The sequence below is a fragment of the Ahaetulla prasina genome, chromosome 4 (assembly GCF_028640845.1).
Source record: "Ahaetulla prasina isolate Xishuangbanna chromosome 4, ASM2864084v1, whole genome shotgun sequence".
Taxonomy (NCBI): domain Eukaryota; kingdom Metazoa; phylum Chordata; class Lepidosauria; order Squamata; family Colubridae; genus Ahaetulla; species Ahaetulla prasina.
This window is the reverse complement of record NC_080542.1, coordinates 137,993,338-138,017,345: the sequence shown is the minus strand read 5'-3', so window position 1 is coordinate 138,017,345 and position 24,008 is coordinate 137,993,338. Positions and strand designations below refer to the sequence as shown.

The 24,008-nt window shown below is 39.5% G+C and overlaps 1 protein-coding gene across 5 annotated transcripts in view; it reads left to right on the top strand.

Moving 5' to 3' along the window:
• DNAJB6 (DnaJ heat shock protein family (Hsp40) member B6) overlaps positions 1-17,050 on the top strand; it is a 66,139-nt gene extending 49,089 nt beyond the window's left edge. For all 5 annotated transcript variants that reach the window (XM_058180170.1, XM_058180169.1, XM_058180166.1 and 2 more), the window contains 2 exons: positions 7,403-7,597; positions 15,531-17,050. In XM_058180170.1, coding sequence (XP_058036153.1) covers positions 7,403-7,597; positions 15,531-15,613 — 278 coding nt within the window. In that variant the 3' untranslated portion in view covers positions 15,614-17,050. The remainder of the gene's footprint in view (positions 1-7,402; positions 7,598-15,530) is intronic.
• Positions 17,051-24,008: the final 6,958 nt, after the last annotated feature.

Below are 24,008 nucleotides of genomic sequence, written 5' to 3'. Positions count from 1 at the left end.
ATTTTGTGGTCGATATAATGGAATCTTCTTGTACCCCTTTTAAATAACTACTAAAGTAATAGTTGCTTATATTAGAAATAACATTTGAGGTGTTCTGGAAAGTTAAAAATAAAGTGTTCTCTTTTCTCATTTGCTTGCAAATGAGTGAATTTGAATACTTATCAAAATAAAATAACTCGCCCCCTCATTCCACTTCCGATATGATTAATGTGGTCCAGCTCAAATGAAGTTGTGAAACAGGATGTTGCCACACACAAGGAAAACATCCATTACACCTTCTGCTAAGATGATTCCTTTGTTATTTCACTCCAGAAATTACAAGCTAGTCTTACTTCAACCGTACATCCTAAATCTGGAATATCCTATGGGAATCTTGAAACTTAGGTAGCATTAGAATTCATAGGTTTTGTACTATCACAATATATAAGCTGCTTCTCCTCTAGGTGAATATAAGTGGTGAATCTATACTGAAAAATCATTTCTGCCTTTGAAAAGCATTCCATAAGATGTATATTTGGCAATTGGATATCTTCTCTTTCAGCTACCTTTATCGTGTACATACCAGGCCAAGCAGGCATGTTTAGAGAAACAGATACTGTAAGGTCCATGGTTCTCTTCTGAGTTTGGTTATTTATTTCCTTGCAGACGTTTTATTACTCAACTAGGTAACATGGTCAGTGCAACAAGAGAGTGGGGTTTGCTCTCTATTTAAATGGCCACCAGTATATAAACTACAAACCCTAGACCCTTCTAGCATTGATTATATTATCTAATGAAACATCTGCAAGAAAACAGCCAAGCTCAGAGACCACCAAGGATCACTTAATTCAATAGAGCTACATATATTCTCTTCTATCAGAAATGCTTTCTCCTGTCTAAGTTTGCTAAATTCTAGGCTAAATCCTACAAAGTGCAGAGAGCTTTGTTTTCGTATCCTCCCATGCTTTTGGTTCCCAAGAGCATACTAAAATGTGAAGAACATGAAAAGGCAAATGACCCTATCCCACCAAAAGCTTATAGCAAATGTATATGTATTATTAAGTTCATTTAAGTCAGTCATGGCACAGCCTGCTTTGTATGAAAGCGTGCCCAGGATAAATCCTTCCAATTAAGCTTGGCAAATCCTAGGCCACTTTATACATGGTACTAAACAGTGTGTAAGCTGCCGAGAGCGCCCTCTGGCGAGATGGATGGCATACAAGTGTAACAAATAAATAAATAGCACGGCCAATTCCCTAAAATGCAAGGAAGCCCATGTTCATTCTTATTGTCTAGTGCAGGAGTCTTGTCTCCAATAGTCCTTGGACACTTTTGGCTAACTCAGAAGTAGACTGGATATAGCTCTACCTATTTGCAACTGAGCTGGTGCTTTCCAAGAAGCTTTGGGATCTGTTTGCTAGGAATTTTTGGAGTGTATATTTGAAATGCGCTGGGGAATAGAAACCTTCTATCCGAATATAAGAGATGCGGTGGCTCAGTGGCTAAGAGATGCTGAGCTTGTTGATCAAAAGGTCAGCAGTTTAATGGTTCGAATCCCTAGTGCCGCGTAATGGGGTAAGCTCCTGTTACTTGTCCCAGCTTCTGCCAACCTAGCAGTTTCGAAAGCAGGTAAAAATGCAAGTAGAAAAATAGGGACCACCTTTGGTGGGAAGGGAACAGCGTTCCGTGCACCTTTGGCGTTTAGTCATGCCAGCCACATGACCACCGAGACATCTTCGGACAGCGCAGGCTCTTTGGTTTTGAAATGGAGATGAGCACTGCCCCCTAGAGTCGGGAACGACTAGCACATATGTGCGAGGGGAACTTACTTTTACCTTTACCTTTTCCGAATATAGTAATTCCATTTAGTTGTCATTGCTAAAATCCAGTCCTTTTTCCTTAAATTATTTTGTGATGGCACTTGAGCAGGACATTACTGCAACCCATAGAAGGCTAAAAATAAAAGTCACATTGAGGCCTTAGCAGCCCAAATAGGACAACTAAAGTTGTGTGCTTAATATCTTTTATTTTAAAGGAATGTGCAGTGTAGATCTGATTTGAGCAGAATTTTGCTTCTGAAGCGAAACAGGCAGCAATTGAACTTGGCATTTTCAGCCAAGGGGACTATGTTATCAACATACTTTAGTGTTCAGAAAACACTAAAAATACAGTCCTCTAAACATTGATAGATGATTTCTTTGTTGACCTTTTTTTCATTGTGCAATGTTGCCATCCAGTGGCTAGAAAGCATGATTTGTTCTGTTAGCTCACTTCAGAACACCAACTAATACAAAAAGGAATATTATATGGCTGTTAAAAACAACTGGCTGTTTATAGAATAAGCAGCTAGTATTGAAATTCTGAGAAATACGAAATACAGCCTCTCTGCAACTGAGTTAATTCATGAAAGTAAAAACATATAGATGTGGGGCCTTTTATTATGCTAGTAGCAAGTTCAGGATAGTACCCACCACCATCATATAATGCAGGGGTCTCCAATCTTGGCAACTTTAAGCCTGGTGGACTTCAACTCCCAGAGTTCTGGGAATTCTGGGAATTGAAGTCCACCAGACTTAAAGTTGCCAAGGTTGGAGACCCCTGATATAATGTAAGTACCTGTGTAGACCTAAACCTTAGATTTTTTTCCCCCCAGTCAGTCCAGGCACTATAGGAAATGAGTGATTACTCTGTTTTGACTGTGGTTCAATGTTTGCTGCTTATGGAGCAGGTTGAAGAAGCATGGATGACAGGGACTTCCCCTGTGATCTCCACTCTGGTGTTTTTGTCAGAGGTATCACAAAATTGGAGCAGGAGGATTAGTATGTAAAGGTGTACTTTTGAAGCATATTTGTGGATTCCCTGATGTTTCTTGAGCTAACCTTAACTTCTGGACTGTTTTGGTTTAGAAGTTCCACTCTTAATAAACTCATAGCCAAGAGAATTTTCCACCATGCTGAAGAAATAACATGGAAACAATGACATCACCCAATTATTTAGAAACCATCCTCTGTCGTTACCTGTGAACCCATCCATTTGTTCAAAACTGTCTTTTTAAGCCATTCTACAATTAAGTTAGACAATAAAAACTTGATGAAAGATACAACTGGTTTTAATGTTCACATTTTCTGTTGCCTTGAATTCTAAAACTCTTTTAACTGGGGTAAAAAAGAATAAAGCCATACTGTTGTCTATTTTAATTTCAGGATAATGTGAAAAAAAAACACCACAGTTCTGAACTTTTTCTGCATTATTAACAGAATAACAGAGTTGGAAGGGACCTTGGAGATCTTCTAGTCCAACCCCCTGCTCAAGCAGGAAACTCTATGCCAGGGGTGTCAAACTTAATTTCATTGAGAACCGCACCACTGTTGTGTTTGACCTTGGGGTGTGATGGTGGAGTGGGTGTGGCCAAGGCAGGCATGGGCAGCTCTATGTCACTTGTGTTGGGGGCGCCTGTGGTGGCCTGAGCGCTCTGCCAGAGAAAACGGGCTCCCGAGCTCCGTTTTTGGCTGCAACGCCCTCCTGCAACCCTCTGCCAGCAAAAATGGAGCTTGAAAGCATACAGCCTTCCCGAGCTCTGTTTTCGCTGGCACAGGCACCGTGGGCTGGTCCTTCGCTGATTCCAGGGCTACCCCGCAGGGCAGATCTGACAGCCCTGTTCTATACTATTTTAGATAATTGTTTATCTTCTTAAAATCTTAAAAATTTACAGTGTTGGAGCACCCAGAACTTCTAGAGGCAAGCTTCTATAAGGAGGCCCGTGTAAGATACACCCCTCATATATTAGCATGCTTTAATATACCAAGAATATTGCTAATTACTAACGTTTTAAAATAATCCATATTCAATAATGAAAATAATAATAATGAATAATAATAATAATGAATAATAAATAATGAAACAGGTTTTATAAATTGAGAATAGACTATTTTGCAAGTCTCGCACATTTTGCTGCCTAGATCATGGTAGCAAAATTATTGAGGCAAAGGGTAAATTTATTTTTATTTTCTTAGAAAAACTTCATTAAATTTCAGAAACAAACGTTAAACTACCTAAAGCATAAAAGAAAAAGGGGAGGTGAATAATAGTTAAAAAGCGATAAAAATACATCAATTTTAATCCATTTAGAAAAATAGTGCGGTTAGGAAGGATAAGAACTCATTCTAGAGATAAATTTGCTGTTTCCAATGTAAAGTTCATAACCTTTGATTTGCCTTTTATGCCAAATGAGATACATCCTTCCTCTCTTATGACACTCAAAAGTTAGACAGTTTCCAGGAAGTAAGAGATTGTAAACTAAACATTAGTTTCTCTTTCCACAAAACCTAAAAGGAAGAATTTCAGAGTTCATCCTAGATAGACGGTTCCCCTTCCCCTCTTTCCCCTTAAGGCTGGCAGAAGAGGAAGTATCATACTTAAAAACCCCATTCAAGGAAAGGGTGCTATAGACAGGGTCTCCAAGCTTGGCCACTTTAAGACTTTAAGGATGGCTGGCTGAAAAATTCTGGGAACTGAAGTCTTAAAGTGGCCAAGCTTGGAGACCCCTGCTATAGAACATTCTTCTATTCATGAACGTGTAGTCTTTTGCCATTATACCCTGTTTAAATAAGACATTCCTGATAATAAGCCCAATCGGGCTTTTGAGCACACGGCAATAAGGCCAAGCGCTTATTTCAGGGTTCAAAAAAAGATAATGGAGGGTCTTATTTTCGGGGAAACACGGTACTTGTTTCCAATTTCAATGAATTAGAACTGAAAGTGAGAGAAAATAGCCTGGGGGGAAATGTGTGGCTTTCAGGATCAGAATTAAGACTAATGTGTCATTTGTATTTAACCAAAGGGTTTCATTTGAGCTAAATAACTGACATCTCTGCATGTCTTTCCATTTTCAAGGTTAGGGTTCAAAAAGCACTGTTTGGTCAAGAAAAGGTTTTGAAAACTTGTTTTCATCTTGAAATGGTTTTTATTTCTTAACACTATACAGTAACCACTTCTCTTTGCTGTGCTTCCTAGTTATTAACTCCTGCCTCCTCACCGTCCTAGGCAGCTGATTCATGACCCAGCAAAGAAAACACGCACGTAATTTGGCACCACCTGGAATGACACCATGCTTAATGAGTATTATTACTGGTGTGGTTAAGAACATGAACTCAGCCATGTATACGAGGTCTAACAACTCTTTCATTTCTAAAATGTTTCTTTAGTAGTTAAATACTCTATTTTTTTTTTGGGCCTATTTGATTTGTTCTATTTAATTTGGAACACAGTTCAAAGAATGAAACATTCATAAATCTTAGTCCTTTGGAGCAGGGGTCTCCAACCTTGGTCCCTTTAAGACTTGTGGACTTCAACTTTGCTGGCTGAGGAACTCTGGGAGTTGAAGTCCACAAGTCTTAAAGGGACCAAAGTTGGAGACCCCTGCTTTGGAGTATATGGTGTTTTCTTTGATTTGGGCATCACTCAAATTCTTCTAACAGTAGTTTTCCACATGAAGACCAGAAGAAAATATGGTAGCAGCTTTCAAGTATCAGAAAGATTGTCACACCAAAGAGGGCAGGATCAGATCTAGTGTGTTAACCATACAGAGATGTCAGTTCATACTAGATGTCAGAAGGAGCTTCCAAATGGTACCGGTGGTGAGCCGGTGAATCATGCTGGCATAGGAAGTGGTGAGTTTTACTTTGCTAGAGATCTCCAGACAGGAGCTGTCATTTGTCAATGATACAACCAATCCTGTACTCAGCAGGGGGCTTGACTAGATAATTACTGAAGTCACTCAGCTCAGTCACTCTATGACTGTGATGGCGAACCCCTTGCACTTGTGTCACTGGTGACACACAGAGCCCTCTCTGCAGGCACGCCAGCCGTCGCCCCAGCCCAGCTCCACTGTGCATGTGCGTGAACATGCCTCCTGCCGGCTAGCTGGTCTTCGGGTCTCTGCTGTGCATGTGCGGGGGAGGCGGGGCGCATGCACGGAGAGCACTCGCATTGCATTTTGGGGCCTCGCGCGGCATCCCTGTGCCCCGTTTTGGCTTCTAGGTTGGTGCAGGAGGCCTTCCAGGCCCAAAACAGGACGTGCGATGACAAAAAGTTTAGCCATCACTGCTCTATGACATTTCTTCTTAGATATAGTAAATATTGATTTTTGTTTGTTCAGGGTGGGTTTTTTAAATTTATTTTTTAGCTTTGTAATAGTTTGCCCATAAAGAGTCTCTCCTAGTTGGTTACCAATCTAGACAAATTCAATATGTACAATATCTAAAATTCTGACTCTTTACCTACCGCCCCTTCTGACTTATTACAATAACGTGGTACCCAGAACTGGATTCAGGAGCTTATGCATTTCTCAGACTGGAGGATAGTATCAGTTCAGTTGCTCCACAAGAAATGGAGCCTAGATTGTAAGATGAAATCAACAGTAGATAGCAGGTTAGAGATGAATAGGTGGGAAGATCTGATAACAGCAACTGCGATTCTTGTCTTTTACGAAATCTTGTCTCATAAAATCACAGGGAATCATAAAGGGTTCTTTTCACCCATCTTGTCTGTTTGCATTAGTTTTTTTAATCTTTTCTCTTGCTCTATTACAAGTTGGCTCTCCATCCCTAGTAGGGGCTCTGACTATCTTTTCCTTTTTTTAAAAAAAAAAACATTTTTCTTTTAAGAAAAAAATACATCATTGTTAATTTGTTACTAGTATTTCAGAATGCTGGCTGCATATCTGAACTACCCAGCACATCACAACTTGTAGATTTTAAGACAATTTTTTTTTTCATATGAGTTTTATAATTCCACTTGGGTGCTGTGGCCGCCTGTAGCAAGCACCCTCTGTGTGTTGTATGATAGCTTTTCATTGGTCTGCCCACACTCTTGAAGGAACTGGGTATCCAGATGAATCGTGGTGATTGCATTTGATTCATCACTATTACTGTGTGCTCAAGGGCAGCTTCATCAGGAGTCACACCGCTGTGTTTTCCCTCTCTTAATTTCCTCCCCATTGTTCCAAATATACCGGTGTAATTTCCAGGCATCGTGAGTGGGGTGGTGTCTTAACGTGGAGAAACACTGCTTGGTTACACATGAAGAAACTGAAGCACAAAAAACCTGAAGTGGTTTGCTCCTTTCAACTTCCAACCCAACTCTGGATTTGGATTACAGACTCGGATGCAAGAAGTGTCCAAAAGTCAAGAGGACATCGATGGGGATCAAGATGACGGTTCGATCAAATCTTGTTTACGTGCAATGCATCTCAAACTTTACGGCCACGCCTGTGTCTTAGATGGCGTTTTGACCAGACTTCAGAAACACCCTGCTTAGATGCTTCTTTGCTTTGCTTTTATTTTATTTTCCATGACACATGAAGCCCGCCTGTTTGGACAGCTCCTTCCTGCCTTGAATGGTTTTGTTTTCTTCCCTTCTGCAGGTGTCCCTGATGAAGAAGTTTTTGCAGCAGAGTGTACCCGCAGAGGACAAAATGCTTTGCCTTTCCAGCCGGCTAATGTCCGTTCTCCAAAGTCCCTGAAACCCACCACCTACCCTAAGCATGTCTTCCATTGTAATAGCGATGAAGACGACGACTCGGTCATGACCAACTGGGAGAGTCCCTTTTATTCATCAGGTGTGCACAAAACAGGGCATGAGAAGCGAGTAAATAAACGGGAACTGGTGGGAAAACCAGGTAAAAAAGACTCGAGTAATAGAGAGAAACTGAAAGAGAAGAAGCGAAGGAAGCCATGGGGCTGCATCCTGATTTAGAGCTAGCATTTCATGTGCATTCTTTCGTCCTGTGAGAGGCTGCAAAGTATTTTGAGTCCCATCTCTTCCCCAGCAAATTGCGAAAAATACCCAAGTAAAACCCAGCCTCTGTGCCCATAGCTATGAAGAGCTAAGCTGCATCTTGTGCTGTTAGTTGTCATTTTTTCTACTTTCCTTGCTTCATATTCAGGCTTGGCAATTATTGAATAATCTTGAGTTTTGGAGTGCGTGGGGTCAAACTTTTCCACCGTTACTTTTTAAACTATTTTAAATTATTCATATCCAATCAGAACTTTTCATGGAAGGCTCATGGGCATCTTCATATTTTCCTTTGCAAACTTTACAACTCGGCTGAAGAGTTGATATGCAGAGCAGCCTGCTCAGTATTTTCATTTCAGTCATTGCCAGATCTAAAAAAAAACCATCTAATTTACAGATTAATGCTACAAGACTCACATTTTCTTTGGCATCCAGGATTAACAAGAGCTTTAACATGAGTAATCTGTTGTTTACACCCTATTTGTTTTACTGGCTGCCATCATAGGAGAGGCAAGTACATTAAATTGCAGCACTGTGTACGTAGCTACACAATCTTTCAGTTTCTTTTGCTCTACTACAACTTAGAATTCCTGTTAGAAAATGATTGGGTATTCCCCCTGCCCCCCCCGAAAGCTCTCTCGCAATTAGTTATGCAGAGCATCCATTCTCCCTTCCAAACCTTATGGAAATTGGGGAAAAAAATTCATCTGTAGATCAAAAAGACTATAGATAGTCTTTGTTTAGTGACTTCCTTGTTTAGTGACCCTAAGCAGCAATGACAGTGAAGGGAAAAGAACTTTAAAACCAATCCTTGCATTTACAACCTGTGTAGATTTGTAAAGCAAAGGAAAGTTGAAGCACAATCATGAGCGTAGTCATGGTTTCACTTAGCAGCTATTTTGCTTAATTGCAGTCCTAACTGGGGTTGCTAAACGAGGACTACCTACCTGACTCTGTGAGAATGATCTTGAACTTTCGGGGCTTTGCAATTCATTGAGACTTGAGGTCTTCTTCTTTTTTTTTTTTAAGGAATTTTTAAATTGTGTACATTTAAGAATTCAGAAGCAGCTACAAGAATTGCTAATGCCTCACTTCACATAACATCTGCTCTCCTATGATTTCAGTCACGTCTCAACTGAGTTGCATCTGTAATAGTGGGGAAAAAAATTATAGGCTCAGGTAGACCAACTTCCCGGCTTTTCTTCATCTCTCATCTGGGCTTAGGAACAGCAACGGTGGACTTGTCGCAACTTTAGAAGACTTTTTGTGGTTGTTGTTGTTTATTAAAGGATCCCTGCCTCCTTGCTGTTCTTCAAGTCCACAGAGGCCACTCCTAGCCACAAAGGTTTGGGGTACTGCACAGATTGGGAATGCTCAATTGTCAGAGAGAGTGTGTTGTTTTCACAACCTAAATGATGCCGTCTTTAGTTGTTAATGAGGGACACAGTGGCTCAGGGGCTAGGACGTTGAGCTTGTCGATCGAAAGGTCAGCAGCTCAGTGGTTCAAATCCCTAGTGCTGCCGTGTAATGGGGTGAGCTCCCGTTACTCGTCCCAGCTTCTGCCAACTAAGCAATTTCGAAAGCATGTAAAAATGCAAGTAGAAAAAATAGGGACCACCTTTGATGGGAAGGTAACAGCGTTCCGTGCGCCTTTGGCGTTGAGTCATGCCGGCCACATGACCACGGAGATGTCTTCGGACAGCGCTGGCTCTTCGGCTTTGAAACGGAGATGAGCACCGCCCCCCTAGAGTCGGGAACGACTAGCACGTATGTGCGAGGGGAACCTTTACCTTTACCTTAGTTATTAATAGAACAAAAGAAGGGTAGCCACCCCGCCTCCAGATAGCAGAGCTGATGCAGGGGCATTGTGCCTGTCACCCCTATTGCAGCTGGAAAAGCTTTTGCTTGGTGACTTCAAATAGTCACTATCAGATCTCTGCACAATTTCCCATGGCCTACTATTCGTTATTTTAAAATGCTAAACGTACCACGCTACAATACAATTCTTTCAGCAATGGACAAGCAAGACGAGTTTTGTGGAAATGACAATTGTTGTGACTGTTATATATATATATATATATATATATATATATATATATATATATATATATATATATATATATATATATATATGTATGTCTTTGGTTATTCGGGTTTTCTTCCGCGTAAAATTGGAAGTGTCTTGGCGGCGTTTTATGAAGTCTCATTCGTCATCTTCAGGCTCGTGCTTATGGGAGCAAAAAGAAGCACGAAGCTGAAGCCTGAAGATGACGAATGAGACTTCGTCGAAACGTCGCCAAGACACTTCCAATTTTACGCGGGAGAAAACCCGAATAACCAAAGACCTACATACAAACACCCGCGAAAACCTCAGAAAACATATATATATATATATATAGCAGCACAGATGGAAAGGTTATGGTGTATTTATTATCAGACACAAAGGAGAGAAAAAAACAGTAATTAAGGCTTTAAAATTCTCACATTTGATCAGAGCATTTATAAACAATCATGATTTCTACAGTGTGCACCTCAGAAATAAGCTCCGGATGAATCCGTTGCCAGGATTTGGAGCAATTAAAAGAAATGAACGAATTTGCTGATCAGCTTTTTCCAGAATCAGTTATTAGAAGGTGATGTAGCATATTTATTAGTTGAACTTCTAATTGCTGTCATCAGAATGTGACTAATTCAGTGTCCAGCTAAAGCCACCCTTGAGTGTTCATTGACAGGAACTGCTGCTGTGGAAGAAGCAATACAGTTAGAACAGCAATGAAAAAAGTAACTTGTGACTGGTCCTCAAAGTTATGACCGTTATACCAGTCTTGTAACATTGTGATTGTGATTTAGGCACTTAGCAACCAGCTCCTATTTTACAACAGTTGCAGCATTCTGCAATCATATGATCATAATTTGTGACCTTCCCAGCTAGCTTCCGCTAAGCCAACTCAATGAGGGAAGCTGGATTTGCTTAATGACTGCATGATTCAATTAATGACAGTGTGATTCAATGAACAACTGTGTTAAAAATGGTTGTAAAATCAGGTCTGGTCATTGAATTGCATTGCTTAGCGACAAGATGGGCCAAAAATCTGGGATAACTACCTGTTAGAGTCTCCTTTGCAAATTATCCAGCTGTCAGTTATAGCCCCCAGCTTTGGAAGTAAAACTACTCTGCTTTTGTTACTGACTCTTGCTAAAAAATAAGTGAGAAATAGCTTATAATAGAAGTAGAAACTCAAGCATCAGAAGAAGAGTTGTGGGGTAGCTTGTAAGGACAAATCGAAATATTTTGTTTACAGAGCAGTCTTTCTTTACTTGTCTTAACCATATATGTTTCTCTGGGGTAAAGGAAGGTTATAAATCATCATTTTCAAGATGATGATGATGACAATGATGGAGAAGAAAGAAATCCACTTATTTTTGTGTATGGCGTCTTCTCCAAAATGAAACTTCCTTTGCTTAGCTTTAATTCGCTTATGCTAACTAGTGAACATCCTGTAGCTTAGCTGAGCCATACTTTTCAGAAAGTTCTTGAGATACAACTATTTAAAAGGGTGAAGGTCTCTTGGTATATAGCAGGGGGATCAAGCTTGCGTCATCATGGTGGTGTCACATAACGTATCTGGACTTTCCCCTTCACTAAACCAGTTATGGGTGTGGCCAGCGTGTGATGCACCCAGCCCATGGGTGCATAAGTTTGATAGCCCTGGTATATAGTAAGCACTAGTTCATGCAATGAGTTGAATTATATTAGGAGGTAAAGTTTTGAGAGAATTTTCCCAGCCTCCTGGGCACAAATTCTCCAGTTCCCCAACAGTATCATCCATCTTCTCCATGGTTATGGAGAGCAATGCCTGAAAAAAAGCTGGCTCTGCTTTATCTGCATCTCCTGTTTGCCCAGGAAAGGACAAGAATGGCCAAACAAGAAGTTTTCATTTTTGTCCTTTTCATTCTTCTGGATATATTGAAAGCTGTACCTAGTTCATACTGCTTTGGCAGAGATTTAGAGTAAGCTGTTCAATTCATTTTCCATGAAAAGGAGAAAAAAACAGTAATTAAGGCTTTAAAATTCTCACATTTGATCAGAGCATTTATAAACAATCATGATTTCTACAGTGTGCACCTCAGAAATAAGCTCCGGATGAATCCGTTGCCAGGATTTGGAGCAATTAAAAGAAATGAACGAATTTGCTGATCAGCTTTTTCCAGAATCAGTTATTAGAAGGTGATGTAGCATATTTATTAGTTGAACTTCTAATTGCTGTCATCAGAATGTGACTAATTCAGTGTCCAGCTAAAGCCACCCTTGAGTGTTCATTGACAGGAACTGCTGCTGTGGAAGAAGCAATACAGTTAGAACAGCAATGAAAAAAGTAACTTGTGACTGGTCCTCAAAGTTATGACCGTTATACTAGTCTTGTAACATTGTAATTGTGATTTAGGCACTTAGCAACCAGCTCCTATTTTACAACAGTTGCAGCATTCTGCAGTCATATGATCATAATTTGTGACCTTCCCAGCTAGCTTCTGCTAAGCCAAGTCAATGAGGGAAGCTGGATTTGCTTAATGATTGCATGATTCAATTAATGACAGTGTGATTCAATGAACAACTGTGTTAAAAATGGTTGTAAAATCAGGTCTGGTCATTGAATTGCATTGCTTAGCGACAAGATGGGCCAAAAATCTGGGATAACTACCTGTTAGAGTCTCCTTTGCAAATTATCCAGCTGTCAGTTATAGCCCCCAGCTTTGGAAGTAAAACTACTCTGCTTTTGTTACTGACTCTTGCTAAAAAATAAGTGAGAAATAGCTTATAATAGAAGTAGAAACTCAAGCATCAAAAGAAGAGTTGTGGGGTAGCTTGTAAGGACAAATCGAAATATTTTGTTTACAGAGCAGTCTTTCTTTACTTGTCTTAACCATATATGTTTCTCTGGGGTAAAGGAAGGTTATAAATCATCATTTTCAAGATGATGATGATGACAATGATGGAGAAGAAAGAAATCCACTTATTTTTGTGTATGGCGTCTTCTCCAAAATGAAACTTCCTTTGCTTAGCTTTAATTCGCTTATGCTAACTAGTGAACATCCTGTAGCTTAGCTGAGCCATACTTTTCAGAAAGTTCTTGAGATACAACTATTTAAAAGGGTGAAGGTCTCTTGGTATATAGCAGGGGGATCAAGCTTGCGTCATCATGGTGGTGTCACATAACGTATCTGGACTTTCCCCTTCACTAAACCAGTTATGGGTGTGGCCAGCGTGTGATGCACCCAGCCCATGGGTGCATAAGTTTGATAGCTCCTGTATATATATATATATATATATATATATATATATATATTAGCACAGATGGAAAGGTTATGGTATATTTATTATCAGACACAAGGAGAGAAAAAAACAGTAATTAAGGCTTTAAAATTCTCCCATTTGATCAGAGCATTTATAAACAATCATGATTTCTACAGTGTGCACCTCAGAAATAAGCTCCAGATGAATCCGTTGCCAGGATTTGGAGCAATTAAAAGAAATGAACGAATTTGCTGATCAGCTTTTTCCAGAATCAGTTATTAGAAGGTGATGTAGCATATTTATTAGTTGAACATCTAATTGCTATCATCAGAATGTGACTAATTCAGTGTCCAGCTAAAGCCACCCTTGAGTGTTCATTGACAGGAACTGCTGCTGTGGAAGAAGCAATACAGTTAGAACAGCAATGAAAAAAGTAACTTGTGACTGGTCCTCAAAGTTATGACCGTTATACCAGTCTTGTAACATTGTGATTGTGATTTAGGCACTTAGCAACCAGCTCCTATTTTACAACAGTTGCAGCATTCTGCAATCATATGATCATAATTTGTGACCTTCCCAGCTAGCTTCCGCTAAGCCAACTCAATGAGGGAAGCTGGATTTGCTTAATGACTGCATGATTCAATTAATGACAGTGTGATTCAATGAACAACTGTGTTAAAAATGGTTGTAAAATCAGGTCTGGTCATTGAATTGCATTGCTTAGCGACAAGATGGGCCAAAAATCTGGGATAACTACCTGTTAGAGTCTCCTTTGCAAATTATCCAGCTGTCAGTTATAGCCCCCAGCTTTGGAAGTAAAACTACTCTGCTTTTGTTACTGACTCTTGCTAAAAAATAAGTGAGAAATAGCTTATAATAGAAGTAGAAACTCAAGCATCAGAAGAAGAGTTGTGGGGTAGCTTGTAAGGACAAATCGAAATATTTTGTTTACAGAGCAGTCTTTCTTTACTTGTCTTAACCATATATGTTTCTCTGGGGTAAAGGAAGGTTATAAATCATCATTTTCAAGATGATGATGATGACAATGATGGAGAAGAAAGAAATCCACTTATTTTTGTGTATGGCGTCTTCTCCAAAATGAAACTTCCTTTGCTTAGCTTTAATTCGCTTATGCTAACTAGTGAACATCCTGTAGCTTAGCTGAGCCATACTTTTCAGAAAGTTCTTGAGATACAACTATTTAAAAGGGTGAAGGTCTCTTGGTATATAGCAGGGGGATCAAGCTTGCGTCATCATGGTGGTGTCACATAACGTATCTGGACTTTCCCCCCTTCACTAAACCAGTTATGGGTGTGGCCAGCGTGTGATGCACCCAGCCCATGGGTCGCAAGTTTGATAGCCCTGGTATATAGTAAGCACTAGTTCATGCAATGAGTTGAATTATATTAGGAGGTAAAGTTTTGAGAGAATTTTCCCAGCCTCCTGGGCACAAATTCTCCAGTTCCCCAACAGTATCATCCATCTTCTCCATGGTTATGGAGAGCAATGCCTGAAAAAAAGCTGGCTCTGCTTTATCTGCATCTCCTGTTTGCCCAGGAAAGGACAAGAATGGCCAAACAAGAAGTTTTCATTTTTGTCCTTTTCATTCTTCTGGATATATTGAAAGTTGTACCTAGTTCATACTGCTTTGGCAGAGATTTAGAGTAAGCTGTTCAATTCATTTTCCATGAAAAGGAGAAAAAAAGCTCAGGCCATGATTCATACCATAGAATAGAAACCTTACAAGATGACTTCTAAAAAAAAAATATTGAAGAGATTTCTGTGACAGGTATGCTTGTAGTGATGTCAGAGCTTCTAACGTTGTTTGAAGGTCCTAGAGCAGGGCTGTCAAACTCCTGGCCCACGGGCCGGATGCATCATGCACTGGCCATGCCCACGCCCAGTTTAACGAAGGGGGAAAAAATCCTATGTCACGTGATGCCACTGTGATAATGCAAGTTTGACACCCCTGTCCTATGGCAAAGATGTGCCTTGTTGAGTGGAAAGCAACACTGCAGATCCGATATCCTTGCAGTTGCCTAAGAAATTTGCTTCTATGCCTCTTTTCAGAAGATCTGGCTAACATTTTGAGAGAACAATTTTTACGTTGGGGTAGTTCCAGGGGTGAAATCCAGTAGGTTCTGACAGGTTCTGGAGAATCGGTAGCAAAAATTTTGAGTAGTTTGGAGAATTGGGAAATACCACCTCTGGCTGGCCCCAGAGTGGGGTGGGAATGGAGATTTTGCAGTATCCTTCCCCTGGAGTGGGAAGGGAATAGCGCTTTTGCAGCATCCTTCCCCTGGAGTGGGGTGGGAATGGAAATTTTGCAGTATCCTTCCCCTGCCACGCCCACCAAGCCACACTACGCCCATCAAGCCACGCTCACAGGTAATAAAAAAAATTGGATTTCACCACTGGGTAGTTCTGTGATATGAACAATGTTTTACAAGCCATCTTTCCTCAGGACACAAAGAAGGCAGCAAGCGGAAGAAGCAGAAGCTGAGGGAGGAACAGAAGAAGAAGAAAGCGGCCAAGGCGCCATATTAGAATGGATTCTGATGTCCCCAGATGCTATTCTTTTGTTGTTCTTCCATTTGATCCCACCCAGGTCCTTGGTGCATATATTTCTTACAGCTATTCTCACTCAGCAAATGAGACAATAGTTAAAAATACACTAAAGTTGCACTATTATGCTTGAGCACCACATACTTGTTGAAGTTGAGATATAAGACACCCCAGTTAGAAACTCCATCCCAGTTAGAGTAAACCAGTGTTAATGGTCAGGAGGTCAGATACTGTAAAATAGAGTAGGTTTTGATTAAAATTTTTGAAGACATAGTAACGCAATGGGGCCTTTCCATTTCTTCCTGTCCTGGGTTAAGCATGTTTATTCAAAGTGAATATTTTTTTTTTATTTCTGAAGAAACCCCAATAGAACCTTAACATATTTAAATTTGCGTCCAATGAGAATGGGATTAAATTATGCATTTAATCATACAGCTGACAAATGTTTAGAGTTGGGATTGGATTTTTTTTAAAATTTTACATTTATTTACCCCCGGGGGGGGAAAAGCGGTTGACTTTCCATTTTGACCTATGCTATTATTTATGTATGTTGCCTTACGAAGAGCATCCTGCAATGATTGAACAGAATACATTCACAATAAACTGTTTTGGGAACTAGATCCTTGTGAGCATGATATGACCCCAATATTTCTATCAGGACAAATTATAGCTGGCCTTGGAAACAGTACGCGATTGTCATTGACTGGAAATAAGCAGCCATTGCAAATTGCGTGTATGTGCGTGTGGTATAAAATAATCATAATTACATCTTGGCAGTCAAAATTCATCTTCTTTTAGCACATGAAAGTATATGGCCAAATTGACCTATAATGTCATTCGTATACTAGATGTATCCAGATATAGCTAATTGGCTTGGGTGGGGCATGCACATACATAATTGGAAATTTAAGGATATAAATATAGTAAGATTACATAATCCCACCTGTATACATGTGTAATTTGCATGGTCCGTGACTTCTTTTTAACCTCATAACAAAATACTAAGCCAGAACCTTCTTCCAAGCATGGTTACTATGAGCTGCCTTCTTGCTATTTACTCTACAAATTAAAATAGTTGAATGTTTTGGTCTCTTTTTTTACCTTCCCTTTCACCAATACATTGTGTTGCCTATTCTCTCTTATTGGAAACCCTCATTTTCTAGAGAAATTTTTTTAATTACACCAAAATATTATAGCTTAGGTCAGGAAGATGGTGATGTAAGTGGATTTACCATACTTATCTGGATTCAATTGTAATGCCTCTATTATGAAAATGTAATCTTGTGCAACTCATTAGGATATGTTTAAAAGGAACATGTCTGAATCAAGATGGAGAACCATTTTTTTGTTATGGAAATACCACTGAATTGTTGTGCTGTGTGACTAATATTTAAAGAAATAAAGTAAGTTCCCTTATTACTTAGCTCTTATTTTTTTCATTTGATTTTTTTTTTTTTGAAAGCAGAGAATAACCTCACTGGGACATAAAGATCAAGTGGAAGATAATAGATCTCAGTCAATAAATACAGTGTTGAATGTTTTCTGGTTTACAGTAGAAAAAAATTAATTGGGATTTTTACTGAGACGATAGCAAGAAACCATGAAAATGGTTGTGGGCCTAAAAATCAGTAGCTATCTTGGCCTTTTATTTAACTGAAGATTTCTAAATATTAGGCTTGCAGGTAATTGTTTCAATTATAGAGCAGAAAATCTTACAAAATTTAAAAAAGAATTTAATATTCATTTAATTTTATTATTTTTAAAGCTGATGGGTCAGGACCTATGTCCTTTTTTTACTTAATACACCTAACAAAGAACACAGTATTAATGGCATAATCACAGTTGCCACTATCTTGAAATTCCTACCATCAGTGGATGCTTCTGACCCTAGAATTTCTCACCAAAGCAAAATCAGGTTAAGAGTTTAAAAAGATTTTGTAAGGAAAAGGGAGTGGGTATGGGGAAAGAGGGAAAAAAAGCAAATAACCATCAATCTTTTATCCACAAAGGGCTAAATTCAGAAATTCAAAAGCCTACCAATAATCAGAGTCACAACACTGGGAAACGTCCACTGGTTTAGAAGATCCAAAGCATGGGCTAATCGATGGATTGTGTATCCATGTTTTAATGATTCAGTCATAATTGACTGAGTTCCATAATAGACCAATCTGAAAGCAGATCATGATTTAGTGCAATCCTGATAATTTGTCTTTTACCATGTCTGTGAAACACCGTTCTCCTCCAATACAGCATTTAGAACAGTGGTAGTCAACCTGGTCCCTACCGCCCACTAGTGGGTGTTCCAGCTTTCATGGTGGGCGGTAGGGGTTTTGTCCAATACTGAATCACTTTCCTTTTTTTTTATTTAATTGACTTTTTAAAAAAATTTCATAGCATTATTTAAAAACATTTTCATTAGGTTTTCATAAAATTCCCCGTGACAATTTAAATTTCTGAAAATATACTATTTGTATCGCCTGAGCATAAGTTTAGTTCACGTTACGTAAGTGAAACTAAATGGCGCTATAGTGCGACCGCAAACAAAAGAGCCTCGTCCCAGAATAGCTCATGCATCTCCCCCCACACCACCCAGCTGTAACAGACAAGCAGAGCTGATAGCTGGCGCCCCCTCCAACCCAATCCACGATACGCGAGAGGCATGCGCAGACAACGATACACTTTATAAATCACCATTACTGTGGAACCGGCGGGTGATTAGAAAATTTTACTACTAACAGAGATACAAAAGTGGGCGGTAGGTATAAAAAGGTTGACTACCCCTGATTTAGAAGCTTAATGTTTGACTTGATGGCTGATTTGATGGTTGAACCAGGTCTAGCTGGTAATATTGGTCAGTTCTGGCCAAAGATGCACAGGTGACCTTCGACTTACAACCAGTCACTTAGTGACCATTCAAAGTTATGGTAGATCTGAAATAGGGGACCTATGACCTGGATCCCAAGTTTCAATGGCTCCCCCATGCCCCCATGTCACACACAAACACACTTCAGGTGCTTAGCAACACAGCCACATTTACAGATTTTTGCTGAAAACTGGGTACTTCCAGGTTTTGACAAAACTATGCTATGGCAAAAATTGGATTTGTTTAATAACTACCTTAATAATACTTAATAACATAAAGTATTTGCTTTATGGCTTCTGCAAAAAAAGATTGTAAATGATTTTATGACCATTACAATTTACAGTCATGAAGGGCAGGCTCCATTGCAGTCATAACTTGAGGACTACCTATAGGGAAGTCCAGGCTGAGTGGAATTTTGGAAGGGCAACAGCCTGTCTGATTGACATCAACTGGAAAACATTTCAATCAGTCAATTTATCAGGACGATATGAAGATAAAAACAACATCCCCGCTTAATATATTAAGTACCAGATTACACAAGACCACTGCCATTATAAACACAAAGCACTCTATACAACAACATATCAACATGCAAATGAGAGCAAATTACCTAATATACAGACTGGATATATATAAAATATATATACACATATTGCAATCAGGAATGGGCTGATAAAGACGGCAAAGCTAAGGCAATAAGCATGACTGACAAACTGAAATAGCTGGGTTCTTACATCATACTGTAGAAAGCACCCGCCCCTCCTAGAAGAATGAAATATTTTAGAAAATATTAAAAAGGCAGGATAAAATATTTCCCCTAAAAGAGAAATAAAAATCTTAAAGGAAACAGAAACCCAGCTCCCTGCCCCCAGCAGATATTTTAGTTCACATTAAGAAAGACTGGCCCAGCCTATCTACAAGACAAAAGACCTCCAGGGTGATGGGATTAAAATATGACCCCTCAAGACATTAGGATTAGTCCTCTACCCATCTAGCAGCAGGACTCACTGCATTGTGAAATAATCTGGGGACATTACATCACCCAGCAAGGTTCAACCAAACTTGTCTCAGACAATCTCAGCTATGACCCCTACATAGCCCCATGGGAGTCTGACAGCGGCCAGTAGAATACATATTCTTGCTTAGGAGCAGGAAGCTCAAGATCAAAGCCCAAGGGAGGGTATAAATACCTCTCACTCTCCACTCCATGTGTTCAGCTGTGCAGGATCTCAAACCCATGTATCCTGTTCATCAATAAACCATCTTTCCATCAGCCTCCATGTTTCCAGTGTCTTTATCCCCACTTTGAATTGAATCAGATGGATATTTCTCCCAACAATACCATCACAATGATTGGATTAATGCAACATATAAACACAACTATGATGCCGAGCTAAAGAAGAGAAGGAGAAGGAAGGGGACAACTTTTCCCCAAAATTTGCTATTGGACATATTACATTACTGCTATTATAACCACTGAAGGAGAATCTGAGAATAGGAGAATCATTTGAAACCCAGAGATTTTAGGTGTTAGCAGAGACAGAATCAAGTTTCTTATTAATTTTATTAGTTTCAAGTTAGTTTCAAGCAAAGCTGGCTGGGGAATTCTGGGAGTTGAAGTCTGCTAGGCTTAAAGTTGCCAAGGTTGGAGACCCGTGCCATAGACAACCTCTTCCACAATAGCATCTGCGTTCAAATATAAGTAATTTTTAGATTACTGACTTCGTCTGATCTGTAAAACTACTTAGATACTAGTGGGAATGTTAAAGAGTTACAGGTTAGACCAGGAAGTCAAAACACATCAAGGAAAAAAGCAACCTATTTCTGTAGAATGCTGTTGTCAAGGAAACTGCACGGACTTGTCCATGAAGCCACCAGAGACTGAGCTCCCTTTAAAGGTTACTCTCCCTTTAGTCTCCTCCAACTTATTGCACTCAAGTGTCTTTGCATGCAACTCAGACATTTGCCTGTTAGCAGGCAACAATTAATGAAAGCTGGGACAGAGAACACTAATGCTAATTAATGATAATTTCTTGTTAATAAAAGGGAAGCTCTTTTTAAAAATAAAATCAAATACAACGAAAAGCAATACTTCAGCTAACTTGTTTGTTTTAAATGACTAGTATTATCAACGGTTCTGTAAGTCAAGTGCTGACCAACAGGTATTTCCCGCTCTTATCCATTTCTATTGTGCAATATAGCATGAACTTCAAGGAAATGCCTGAAACAAACTTAAGAATATAATGTTTGGACCTCTCCCATTATCACAGGCCTGAACAAATACTCTAACATTGAGGTTTGAAACTTCACCATTTCTGTTTCTCTTGTGCCAAAAACTACTCGCACAAGATTGCTTTTATTCTCCTACCCCCAAAAGTGTATGAAGCAATTACTTCGATGCCTATTCCAATCCTTCTGCTGTTGAGAAGCTTGTAGATGATGGAGCAAGGGTTCTCTGAGTTATTTCCAATAGATTAAATCATTAAAAACATTGTAGAAAGGAGATGACCTTTCCAGAGAGAGGGGAGTCAGGGAGAAATACTGTTTCAGATTAGATCGTTTGGAACAGGAGTTTCTCAATTTTAGTAAAATTATCCTTGTTCCCTGCCGAGGATGGCTGTTAGCTTATGTCTTACTTTATTTTATTTATTTTATTTGTTACAACATTATATATAAGCATAAGCTGAAATAACTATACGATATATAAGCATATATATAAAACCATAAGTATGTTATAACTATATGAAATTGTATACAATCAAAGGGAACATTAGGAGAGGTAGGCACGCTGGTGCTCTTATGCACGGCCCTTACAGACCTCTTAGGAATGGGGTGAGGTCAATAGTAGATAGTCTTTGGTTAAAGCTCTGGGGATTTTGGGAAGAGACCAGAGTCTGGTAGTGCATTCCAGGCATTAACAACTCTCTTATTGAAGTCATATTTTCTGCAATCAAGATTGGAGCGGTTCACATTAAGCTTAAATCTATTGTGTGCTCGTGTATTGTTGCGATTGAAGCTGACGTAGTCTTCGACAGGAAGGATGTTGTAACAGATGATTCTATGAGTTAAGCTCAGGTCATGTCGAAGGTGGTGGAGTTCTAAATTTTCTAAACCCAGGATTGCAATCTGTCCAGCTCAACATCAGTTTTCTTATTCATGCTGATGGGTATAACCATTCATTCACAGCTTATTTAACTCTGAAAATCTTCTGAAGATCAGCCAAATTCTTCGTGCAGATTTGTCTAAAGAGCTTCCAAAAGTACTCTGGATGAGCCATCTCTTCTGAAGTCTTTCCTATCATACAATAAAACTTACCCTGGACTTTTAAGAAAATCTTGGAATGCTGTATATTAAATGCTGTATAATAAGGGAGGATCCAGACCAATATGTCATGAAATAGGATAATGCCAATCGGGGAAGATGGAAATTGCAGGCATATCAATCTGATGGACATCTAGATTGATCTTCAGCCCTTCAGCATCATGCAGCAAAAAAATTTGCTTAATTACTTTTAAGTATCTCAGAATGGGAGGAAACTATTGATCAAACTGATTTTCAAATGACAAAGCATCTGAGGAGTCCTTTTTGCTTTCTGACCTTGGTTATTTTCTTGTAGACATTTCATTACCCAACTATGTTACATCATCAGTGCTAGTGACTCTTTGGCATTAAAGACCCTTCATTTCAACCCTGAGCTACAAAAACATTCTCCTTTTTTGATACAGCATCTAGTAGTATAAAGTACATTTAGAGGCCAGCTCACCTTCCCGGAAGAGGCAAAACTCCTCCCTACCCCCAAAATACAAAAGAGAAAACAAGAAACAAACTGCTATGAATTACTTATATATAAATTCAAAAGGATTTTACTGGATTTTTCTCCTGCTGTAGCTTTAATTTTTTGGCTAATAATAAGCACTGAAGATATGTGTGGTTTTTTTTAGAAGACCAAGAATGGATCGTAGTTCAAAAAGCTGCTTGAGAGTTTTAAATACTGCCAATTTTCAACAACTCTGGTAAAAGATAGTCTTAAGTCTTGGTCATTTGCCATTTTTGTGGCTTAAAATACAAATATCTGCTGTAAAGACTATAGCAATGATATCAGCAATGCTTCCTCTCCCCATTTTTCCCCATTCCCCCACTTTTGATAAATAGCGTGAGCTGAGCCTTTAAAGCTAGGATGAGAAAGGATATCCTAAATCATTGTTTCTCAATCTTGACAGTTTTGAAAAAGAGTGGACTTCAACTTTTAGACTTCTCCAGCCAGCCTTGCTGGGAGTTGAAGTTCACCCATCTTAAAACTGCCCAGGTTGTAAAATACTGCCCTAAATCCAGTCCTGTGTTTCTTGGCAGTGGGAAGTGGATTTATCCTTTTTTTTCCTTTCAATTGCTCCTCTCCCCTGTCCATTAAGTGGCATGAAAAATGTGCTTTGAAGTGTTGGAAGAAATGTCCATCTGGGTTCAGTTCCAAGTGAGGAAAAAGACACTGGAAACATGGATACTGCTTGGAAAGATGGTTTAATGGTGGACAGGATCACATGGTTTGAGTTCCTGAGCAGAAAAGGGGCGAGATGCTGAGAGTCCCTGGGTTTTATACCCTCTCTGGCTTTGAACTTCCTGGGGGACAGGAAGAGTATCCTGATTGGTTGCTGTCAGAGGTCAGAGCTAGTCTTGCTGGCTGATGTAATCTTCCCAGGTGCCATATGGGGAGTTTATGTTGCTAGATGAGTCCTATTGTGTTGCAGATGATGGTCCATTGACAAAGTTGGGGGGAATGAGTTTCTGCCTCTGGCCCATTGACAAAGGTGGGGTGGGGAGACACGAAGGTGAGAGCTGCTTTGTCTTTAAAACATGTTTCTCCATTTCTCATCCAGGGAAATATATTCTGCCTTTTTAATATTCCCTAAAACAGGGATCTCCAACCTTGGTCCCTTTAAGACTTGTGGACTTCAACTCCCAGAGCAAAGCTGGCTGAGGGACTCTGGGAGTTGAAGTCCACAAGTCTTAAAGGGACCAAGGTTGGAGACCCCTGCCCTAAAATATTTCATTCTTCTAGGGGAGGGGTGGGTGCTAACTTCCTACAGAAGTACAAATGAGTTTATTTTCATCTCAAATTAATATTCTTTCTAAGGGTGCCTGGTCTCACTTGAAAAGATGCAATGTGTACAAATCATTGATATACATAGTGTATATATCACTTTCCATGATTTCAGTCCTTAAAAAAAGTATATAGTGTGTGTCTAGGAAGTGAGATCTCCTTATTTCCCACATGATATTTCCCTGTGAGAACCTAATGCAGGACAGAATGGATCAGAAAGGCTTCAAAGATTGACTTTTTCCCTAAATAAGTGGGCAATAGCCAATATTTTTGAGATGTGTTTTTAGATATATGAATTATTATTTCCTCCTCCTCCTCCTTCTCCTCCCAATTCTTTTATTCTCTGAAGCTTCTGGGATAAAAAGCTAAATATTTTCTGCTCCTCTCCCCCTTCTCCCCTTCCCTTTCCTATCTCCTTC